The following is a 10895-nucleotide window of genomic DNA, read 5'->3' as shown; positions in this document are numbered from 1 at the left end:
TATATATATATATATATTTCATAATCTAACTGCATTTTATTTCTTTACAAGAAAATTCATTCGTAAAGCCAATTTTAAAATAATCTCTTACAAAACTTAAACTTTGTGTTAAGATAAGGGAAGAGTTTTAGAACATCTCTATTTGCTTATACATTTGATACATGTGCCCTTATTTTCTCTCCTTGTCCACCCTACCGCTTCTTCTCTGTGAACATTCCTGCCCTTAGTAAGGGTTACACTGACGTTGTGAGGATCCCTGAAGGGGCAACGCACATAAAAGTTCGACAGTTCAAAGCCAAAGACCAGACCAGATTCACTGCCTACTTAGCCCTGAAGAAGAAAAATGGTGAGTACCTTATCAATGGGAAGTACATGATCTCCACTTCAGAAACCATCATTGACATCAATGGGACAGTCATGAACTACAGTGGCTGGAGCCATCGGGATGACTTCCTGCATGGTATGGGCTACTCCGCCACGAAGGAAATTCTCATAGTGCAGATTCTTGCAACAGACCCAACTAAAGCATTAGATGTCCGTTACAGTTTTTTTGTTCCCAAGAAGTCCACTCAAAAAGAAAATGCTGTCACCAGTCATGGCAGCAATAAGGTGGGGTCACAAACTCCACAGCTGCAGTGGGTGACGGGCCCCTGGCTCGCCTGTTCCAGGACCTGTGATACAGGCTGGCACACCAGGACCGTGCAGTGCAAGGATGAGAACCGAAAGTTAGCAAAGGGATGTCTTCTCTCTCAGAGGCCTTCTGCATTTAAACAATGTTTGCTGAAGAAATGTTAGTCTGTGGTTATGGCCTTATGCGCAAAGGTAACTGGAGGATTCATCACTAAAACAGTTGTGGTGAACAAGAGGTCTACCCGATGCACCGGAAGTCATGCTTCAGTGAGTGTCCTTGTCAACAGGAGTTGAATTATGGGCAGGATCAGCTCTATAGGACCAAATGAATATGTGCACTGCTTCATGTGACAATGGTGACCTTGGAATATAGAAGAACTTGGGAGTTACTGAGCATTCCCTGGGTCTACAAGGATGAAAAAGCACACTGACGAATGTAGAATCTGGGGACATTTGAAGATGACAGAGCAACTCCCCCTTGTCACCTACCTCTTACAGAATGTCTTTAAAGGCATCATAATCATTTTCACCCATAATACACAGTAGCTTATTTTTACTGTTTGTAAATATTTTCTCAGTTGGTATGTCACTTTATATCACCTGGTTCTATTAAAATGTCTATGTTTATATTTCTATAAAAAATGTGTTTGACCAAAGTAGGTCTGCAGCTATTTCAACTCCTTTCAGTTTCCAGAAAAAGCTGTGGATGTTTTACTGGAAATTAAGAACTTGCTGCTGTTTTAACAACATTTAGTATCTTGTCTGACTACAGGAGATACAATTTTCATTAAAAAAAACAATTCTGATGGCAAGCATCTTTTGAGAAATTCTAAAAAGAAAAAAAGATCTCAGTGTGTCTAGTCATTGACATATGCAGATCCATTTACTTAAACTTTGACTGCCTGCACTTTTTTGGGCAGTCAATCAAATTAATATGTAATTAGTATATAGACATAGTGTTTGCCTGTGTATGTGTGTGTGTGTGTGCATATGTGATCAGTATTCAAGAGTCTAAAAATCAGGATTTTTGTGCTGAAATTTGAAAGAAAAATTAACATAATTCAATGTGTTTTCAACTTATATTCTCCTGACTTCATACTCTTTCTGTTGCTCCCATCACATCTCACAATGTGTGATATACATACAAAACACACAGCCAAGAATTTTCTGCCATGTCCAACATCCTCAATACTGGTATACCTCTTACCAGCAAGCCTTCAATATGTGTTGACTTTAACTTGTTTGTTTTATTCAAAGGTTCTGTAAGACTGACAATGTTTTGGACTTGTTATTGACCATTTAATAGGAATATTAAAGATGACTTGGTAGTTGGCCACCTCTAGAAGTAGTTACCATCATTAATGTGGTTAATGAAAAGAAAAAAAGTGATTAACATTAATAAGACTGTTTCCACACCATAGGCAATACTTTCTTAGAAACAATTTTAATGCAAGTATATTTTATGCTAAAGTTTATTTTTATTTAGAAACCACTTGGTTGTATCAGCAAGTATTTGAGTGATGAAATGTAATGATTTTCATAAAGTTGGGATTTTTATTTATATAGTCTGTTCTAGGTAAGTTATACATTTGAATAGTTACAGATTGAATTTTTTTTAATAATCATTGGTATAAAAATCTCTTTAGATGGTAAATTCTATTCCCCCTTCCAAGATTAGAAAACTGAGGTTTATCATTTTATTGGAATTATTTTTTCTTTATGAAATACCACAAAGCCAATTTTTTAAAATAAAATTTTATAATAATCATACCAAAAGTGCCTATTGTTAAAGACTTGCATGTATAGATTTGGGAACCATTCTCTGCGTTCCATTACGCTCATGAGAGTTTATTTTTATTATAAAATACTTTTAATATAAGAGAATTATATCATTTCTCTCACATAGCATACTCATTTCAGTAGGCCAAAAAATGGATGCTACACTGTTTTAAGTATGTACTTTAAAAATTATTTTGAAATTAAGCCTATACAATACTGGTAAACTATATTTTATGAAAATCACCACGTAGCAAGGACAGGGAACAAGGAAATAGTTTTGTTTTGTTTTGTTTTTAATTACAAATACACTGACTATCTGTGCAAAGAGAATTAACAGAGAGGAAATGTTACTTTCTAAAATTTTGAAAATAGTTTTAATCAAGTAACTCAAATGTGAAATTTATTTTCATCTTTCGTGATTACATAGCCCCAATAACATTAAAAAGTAATTGAAGAGCTAATATGGTAGTCTCCTACTCTGCTTCTCTCTATTGTATTTATCGATATTTAATATGATTTATGAGTGATTGATTATTCTTTAAAATAATGAAATTTTCCACTTCTTGTTGAAGTAGTTCTAGATAGTTTAGATTAGATAAACCATGATTTTAAGGAGTTTACTCTTTTTTGTATAACTAGATTGACTGAGGAATGTATGTCTAAACATTCGAGAAAAATGGTGGACTAGAAGTCAAAATTCAGAGAAATGGAGTGTAAAGTGGATATGAAGAATGACACGCACAGGGAAAATACTAACATTCTAATTCTGTCCAGTTTGACTTTGTACTGTCTTTCACCTTTTCATAGTTGCATCTTGAATATATTTTAAAAAAATCTAGGATTCAAGATGCTAGGGTCTACTTCTCAAAAATAAATATGTAAACAAAAATGCTCAGGTTCACAAGGATCTAATCTCACTTACATAACTAAGTGCCCATAATGTCAGTACAAAAGGAGCTCAGAGGAAAATAACGTTTCTTCTAGAACAGAAAAGAAGACATGATCCCTGCCTTGTTGTTGTTTAGAGGTAAAAGGGTATCATTATAATTTATTCAACAAATCCCGTTTCATTTGCCTTCCTGTGGAAACAGTTTTATCCCATTTAACTAAGAATTAAGGGATAAATCACAAACAATAAAAAGTTGCAGCACTGAAAAAAAGTAATTTATTGTTTTTGCAACTGGTATGTGAACTTGTGTGATAAAATTATTTATTCTTATTTAACAAAAATATGTGCAAATTCTTCTATATTTAAAATGTTTTGCTGTTGTCCTACTTTTTAATTTATGCTTTATGTTTGTGTATAAAGTATACTTTGTGAGTTTACATATTATACGGCACTGGTTGCTTTTGTATTTTTTTACAGAAAGCTTTCTGCATGAAACAGGTGTATATGTGTATATTCCTCATGTATCTTTATTCTGATACTATCACTTCTCTTTCTAAGGATATTTTCAATTTAAACTGTCATGACTAGTAGTGTTCATTACTTGTAGCTATGTTAACAGATCTTTAACATCCCATTAACAAACACTGTTTTTTCCAAGTCACAGGTAAGAAAAATGCTTATTGAATCAAACATGGTGCAAGTTTGAAACTTGGTGGATACATAGCCTAGAAGCTTCCCGTAGACACTAAGCCATAATCATAAGTCAAGGTTATTCAGTTCACTAATAAACGTGAATAAAGAGCTGTTGGTGATAGGAAAGTTGCATGTATAAAACCTCCAATATAAATGATAATAAAACCAAATATTTTCTTTTGCTGCTTGAGAAACACTCCTTAAACTTAATATTATTCAGACTCTAATGTCTGTAGAATTCTATAAAACAGCACAAGCAAAGCAGATGTGCATGATTCAGATGTTGGAAGACATTACTATTTCCATAAATATGGGGTGCCCAGTAATAGAATGTGACTTTGTATTACTAAAATTCAAGTCCGTGAAATGTTGATGCGACTTGGGACAGCAGGGATACTGCTGATGGCATCAGCTTGCCTCCGACTATGAATTCTCAGTCTAATCCCAGCAACAAGACAAAGTGGGCCTACAGCACGCTCTACCATGTCTGCCAGTTTCTGATGTTTCCTCATTTGCTCCTTTTTGTTAACAGGATCACCGTAATAGCTTAGATGAGGACAGCCGCCAGAATCAGAAGTCCAGGGTTTGTGTTGTCTTAGAGTTCACACTTTGTGATATAAGATTGAATTTAATAACAACCACATTTTGCTGGCAGTCTAGGACTCAGTGTGAAACCTCATTGACATAATTGCTGATGATTGCCAGTCTCTTTATGGTTACACTTGAGACCATGCAAATATATTTCTGAATATTTTAAAACCACAAAATTGGAAAAAACGTGAGTATTGAAATGTAGTTATACAAAGATGCAATAGAACCAAATTCGAGGTGCTTTATCATTTAGTCACACGGAGAAAGAACTTGTAAATTTTACTATTATTTTTCTTATCTTCCAGCTACTTATAGTTTTAGAAAAACAAACAGGTAGATTGACTTAACTGACTAGTCCACTGAAGGAAAACAATCTTCCTAATATTTCTCTGCTAGCATGAACTAAAAACTGACATCAAGTTACATCATCATGAAGCACATAAGTCTATAATGCATGATGTGTTCTGTTCAATTGGTGCATGAAAACACATTGCCATACAAAACCGTGCAGTAGTCAGCCACAAAAAGTCAATATGCAGATGGTATTCAGATCAGCAAAGCATTCCATTTGGTAAATACCTCTTTTGGGCAATGATATTCTCAGTGCAGGATTTTCGGGAAAAATAATGGAACGTGCTATTAGAAGACATTGGTGTTGATAAGGAATTAGACTTTAACATGACGTTAGTTAACCCAGTTTATTGCACCCTACTAATATACCAGCACTTTAGTAATTAAGTTTTCTGTTAAAAATACCTATCTTGACTCCACAAACTAGACCATGTGGACTGCCTAGATCAAATGAAAAAATAAATGGTGATTCATTGTCCTATATGGAACTGCCACATCAAAGTGACCCAAAGTCTAACACTGTGAGGATAACTGTGATTTTTAAATAATTAATATTCCTTTGGCACATCCAATGAATAATTGTAAATGTTACTGAGGTGCTAACATCTTCAATGATCAACTATTAAATGTGGTATTTCTGAATTACTAATTTTTTCCTATGTGATTTTATAGTTTTCAAGTACTTGTAAGCTCTGTGTCAAGGTTGGGCACAACTTGATATTCAGAGTTTATGAAATAAGCATGTTCAGTGATCATTCCAATCAACAGTGGTCCGTGAGATAAACGTGTACATCTGAGGACATTTAAGGTGCCATCAAACTTGAAGAGCATCAGATCAGAGAAGCAGAGCTTTATATGAGTCATATTTCAGGATCTATTAAGGCCTCATCCTCATTCACACTTGTATATATTTGGCCTGAGGTTTTTGGTTTTTTTTAAGCTTTGCAATATTTTATGATCATAGTAAACAATGACTGTATCTCAGCCTTTTGTTTAACAACTCATGATATATGAGAAACATTTCTGCCGGGACTGAAAATATATTTAGAATAAAGATTCATACTAAGTGCAACTTTGTGAGACTAAAGTTTCTACTAAGGAATATATAGTGTCTAGATGGCATTTTTGCATTACACACTCAGGCATGAAAAACATTATTCGTTCATCTTGCTACAGCTGGGAGTTGGCAAACACTGCTCACAATTCAGGGTGGCGTGTCAGAGGAAACCAAGCACATGCTTTGTGAATAGACTTTGCAGATAACTAGACAGATTGCAGAAGTATGTTCCGTTTGATGTAAGCAGTGTCTCAAATATTTGATTTTTATATTAGGGTGTGTGAATGAAGTAATAAGCTTAAGAAGGTATAACAAAGACTTTTTTAAAAAAATCTTTAAACATGCACTCATAGTAGAAAAACATACTGAAGATTTATATACTGTATATAAGGTGTAAAATGTAAACTACTTATTATTCTCAGTTTTCCAGAAGTGATGACAAACCCAAAATCTTGGAAAACTAAGACGGGTCTTGTGTTAAATGAATGTCCGGCATTGGCAAACTTCAAATCTGAATCACCTATTTAAAGCATTACTGTGTCTTGTAGCCTACATTCCACAACAGCTCTGTTATTCAGGTAGATCACTTGAACTGAGCCGTTTGGGACGTATACTGTAATATTTTTCATTGAGGAACAATATCTTATTCTGTAAAGTATTTTCCTATGTGTGACTTTAAACTGTAAAATGAAACATTGGTTTTGTGGCTCCAGTGGGAATAATAAATGTAAATTGTAAACTAGGTTAAAATATGTACCGCATATAGTATGTTTTAGAGTTGGAAACTGTTGTCCATTTATTTTTAATTTTCTCATAACAGTGGTAGTTCCAAGCCAGGTCTCAAGAATCCCCTAGTCTCTCTGTAATTTCTGTTATCTCTCATCCACTTTGGCATAGACAATTTATACTTTCTCATTCTTTGTCCAAGTACTGTGGAAATATTGTTTCAAGCTCTTCTTCCCAGACTATCACCCTCTAAAAATCTCTCTATTATTGAAATCTGGATGTTCGATTTGAAACAGCAAGCAGCATAATCTACTGCTTAATTTTCATTGTTATATATAAACTTCTTCCAGATATAAATGAGTCACGATAATGCAAGCATAGAAATTTGAAAATACACAAAAAATAAAATTCACTAGCAAAAGTCTGTTTGTTTGCTAACGAATTTACAGCATTGTTTTTCTTTTTTGGGGGGAGAGGTTTTTTTGTTTGTTTTTGTTTTGTTTTGTTTTTGCTATAGGGCATGTGTGCTTGCCAGAAAGACAGAGAGAGGCAGAGAGACAGAAAGCGAGAAATCACCCCCCAGGGGGGATGGTCACGCCGCAATCACTTCTCTTCCATTCTCCTCTCAGGATCTTGGGCACACATGCACACGTGCCCAGCATGAGTTTAAGTCACCAGCTCCAGGACTCAAATCACGGTCGACTACATGGGAGTCTAGCGATTACGCCAACTGCTGATCCCACAGCATTGTTTCTTAAGGGCAGTAATTCCTTTTAAATCTGAAAATCTTACTCTTTAGTGTACATTGCAAACATTGAATTTCCCTCTCACATCAAACAATATTTCAGAATTACAGCGGTTTTTCCCTTTAGGATATGTACTTTTTGGAGAAATTTTTTTTCAGGTTTTTGTCATAGGGTGCATCTGCTTGCCAGAGGCAGAGAAAGACAATGAGAAATCACCTCCCAGCACAATCTCTTCTCCCCCATCATCCTCTCGGGATTTTGGACAGACATATAAGTGTGCTGGTGTAATGAAGCCGCCAGGTCTAGGACTCAGACAGTGGTCAGCCAAGAGGGAGTCCAGCGCCTTAACCACAATGCCACCTACTGGCTCCAAATAAATTATTTAGGAACACCCATAGTAGGAAGTGGGGGGGGGGGGTCCTTCAAAAAGTTCATGGAAAATACATTATTAAAAACCTGCATGGATTTCAAAAATTTTTTGTAACAGAATAAACTCATCTTTTTATTTCTTCTAAACTCATCTTTCCATTCTATTTTTTTCACAAAATTTTTAAGTCCCCTTATATAAACTTAATCATCATACTATGGCTAAGATTTGTTGAACATATCATTGGGTCAGGCCCTATTGCAGACACCTCACAAACTTTCTATCACACATTTCTCTCCATGGCCCTTGTGAGACTGGTCTTAAGATCCCAACACTATAGGTGACAACCACAGTATAATAAGTGTTAATGATTATCTAGCCTTCACTGAGTGCCAGGCACTGTCGTACACACTATAAATACATATTATCAGTCACAGGTTTCTTTAAGTTCTGAGAGTCTTAGATTCTTACTAACTGTGAGGCTGAGGGCTGGACTGCAGAATGGATAGAGGACTATGAGGCTGGAGAAATGGAAGTGTTCTGAATTCCTAAGGTGTGAGATCCCCTGAGTCAAACAGGAACAGTCCTAAAATTCCAATGAGAATGGCAAGGGAATTCTGGAGAATCAGACAAACAGAAAGGACTGAGTCAAAGAGCGGAGTGGTACAAAGGACTGTTGTGTAAGGAAGGAAGAGGGAGAATTTGATAAGAGAACTAATAAATTGCTGGTAAGGGGGGGGGGGAAACTTCAATATTTACTTACAAATTCCTTCACAGAAAGTAATTGACTGACTCAAAGGCATAAAACGTGTCCTGGGGATAGCTTTTAGATTAAGAAGGAAATGAGCAAAAGAGATGGTTAGAAGTGGAACTGTAATTAATTGTGAAGTTTAAGTCGTCTTTAATTCCTAGATTCTGTTTGATCTTTCTTGATAAATTATTGGATTTTGTCTGTTTGTCTTTGGTATAGACTGCATGAAATCAGCAGAAAGAGAGTGAGAAAGAGAAAATGAGGGAACCAGCAGTTAGCGTAATGGCTATGTCGCTGGACTCCCACGTAGTTGACCGCGGTTCGTGTCCCGGACCCGGTGGCTTAAAACTCACGCCGGGCGCGTGTGCGTGTGTACCAAGATCCTGAGAGGAGAATGGAGGAGAAGGGATTGCGGCGTGACCATCCCCTCTGGGGGATGATTTCTCGCTTTCTGTCTCTCTCTGTCTGTCTGGTGAGCGCACGCGCCCTATAGCAAAAACCTCTCCAAAAAAAAAAAAAAAGAAAGACAGAAAGAAAGAAAGAGAAAATAAGAAATCATCCCCGCTGCAATTCTTCCTCCATTCTCTCTATATTTTGAGCATGTCCACAAACACACCTGGAATGTTTTCCAAGACACCAGGTCTGAGCCTTGAACTGAGTTGTTGGCTACGTGGGATCTAGCCACCTTCACTACCATGCCATGTGGCTGGCCTCAAATTATTAAATGTTTCATCTGTTCAATTAAACACATGTTTCCACAGGATACGTGATTGTGGTTTTATGTAGTCACAGGTGGAGGGGGATAGTGGAATAGTCCTATTTTCTTAGTTTCCTTCCTATGACTTATAAAGAGAATCATACCTCACAATGATAACTCTCTGGTACAGTTCCCAGGATGGACAAAAAGAAGCAGATCCAAGAAATCACTCTAACATGCATTGATAAAGTTTTCTATAATATCGATTTTCTTTTTACTTCGAGGAATCTACAGTGCTTTTCTCCCTATTTCAGCCTTCACGAGGGTTTTCCTTGAGTTGAAATTACAGAACTTTTATTGTGGCTGTTGTTACTATTTCTTTTTAAAATCATCTAAATCTTGGAAAGCAAAAATGTTTACTTCTTAAACCATTGTAAACAGACTTATTCCAGAAACACTGGGTGAACTAGTTTTATGTTTAAAAGAGTTCTTTTTGGGAGCCAGCAGATGGGATAGCGGTTATGTCACTGGACTCCCACATGGTCGACCATGGTTCAAGCCCCAGACCCAGTGGCTTGAAAAATCACACAGAGTATGTATACATATATGCCCAAGATTCTGGAAAGAGAATAGAGAAGAAGGAATTGGTATTGAAGCATGGCCATCCCCCTTAGGGGGTGATTTCTCACTTTCCACGGCACTGTCTCTGTTTCTCTCTTTGGCAAGTACATATGCTCTAAGGCAAAAACCTCTTGAAAAAAAGTTCTTCATCTACAAAAATATTAAGAACTATTAGCCTGCTCACCTTCCAATTATGTCTGGTATCTGCTAGACATTGTAAAAACTGTATCTAGATTGTTTCTTTACTCTCAAGCCCCTTCCTTATTCCTCTGCTGGAGAAAAGATGTGTTTTTTCCTTCTCCCTGGGTCTTTCTTGTATTTTTTTTAGGCTGTTGAAAGATGGAAGGCAGTTCAGAGCTTAGAACTACAGAGGATCAGGCAGAAGCCCCATAAGAGACAGACCGTATATAGGCAGAATCCTGAGAAATTGTCTGGAAATAGGACCAACTGTGGGTATAATACGTTCCATATAAGGACAAGCAGTAGATGTGCCCTCCTTCAAGGCAGTGCTAAGACCAGTCGGTTCTTAGTTCCTTCTCTGCTACCCTAGTTTAAGCCGCTAATCTTTTCCATCCTGAACAACAGCATATGCCTCTTACTGGAATGCTCTGCTTCCTTTAGTAGCCAGAATGTTCATGGAAAAATCATAAGTCAGATAAGTTAACTTCTCTGCAAAAAAACTCTACATCTTCCTATCCTAATCAAAGTTGAAAAAGCAAAACAAAAACAATGTCTTCTCCATGGTCTTCCCGTGGGTACTGCTCCCACCTACTTTCCTGACTTCCTTTACCATTTCCCACTAGCCCCAGTTCCTTTGCCTCTGTGCTATTTCTCACATACCAAGTGCTAAACACCTTCAAAACCTTTCTTCTAGAAGTTCTTCTCCAGATATACCCTACCTTCCTCTCTACCTTTAGATCTCTACTTAACTATTATCTCAGCAAAGCTGTACCTGACTATATGAAATCAAATAGACATATTTCTCCTTTATTTTTCT

At 36.5% G+C, this 10895-nt stretch overlaps 1 protein-coding gene across 1 annotated transcript in view; it reads left to right on the top strand.

The window, feature by feature from the left end:
* ADAMTS5 (ADAM metallopeptidase with thrombospondin type 1 motif 5) overlaps positions 1–7128 on the top strand; it is a 59118-nt gene extending 51990 nt beyond the window's left edge. Inside the window, exon 8 of the mRNA XM_006157710.2 lies at positions 228–7128. Coding sequence (XP_006157772.1) covers positions 228–795 — 568 coding nt within the window. The 3' untranslated portion in view covers positions 796–7128. The remainder of the gene's footprint in view (positions 1–227) is intronic.
* Positions 7129–10895: the final 3767 nt, after the last annotated feature.

This window comes from Tupaia chinensis, unplaced genomic scaffold (genome assembly GCF_000334495.1).
Source record: "Tupaia chinensis unplaced genomic scaffold, TupChi_1.0 Scaffold000557_1, whole genome shotgun sequence".
Lineage (NCBI taxonomy): Eukaryota > Metazoa > Chordata > Mammalia > Scandentia > Tupaiidae > Tupaia > Tupaia belangeri.
This window is presented reverse-complemented; position numbering and strand designations above follow the sequence as displayed.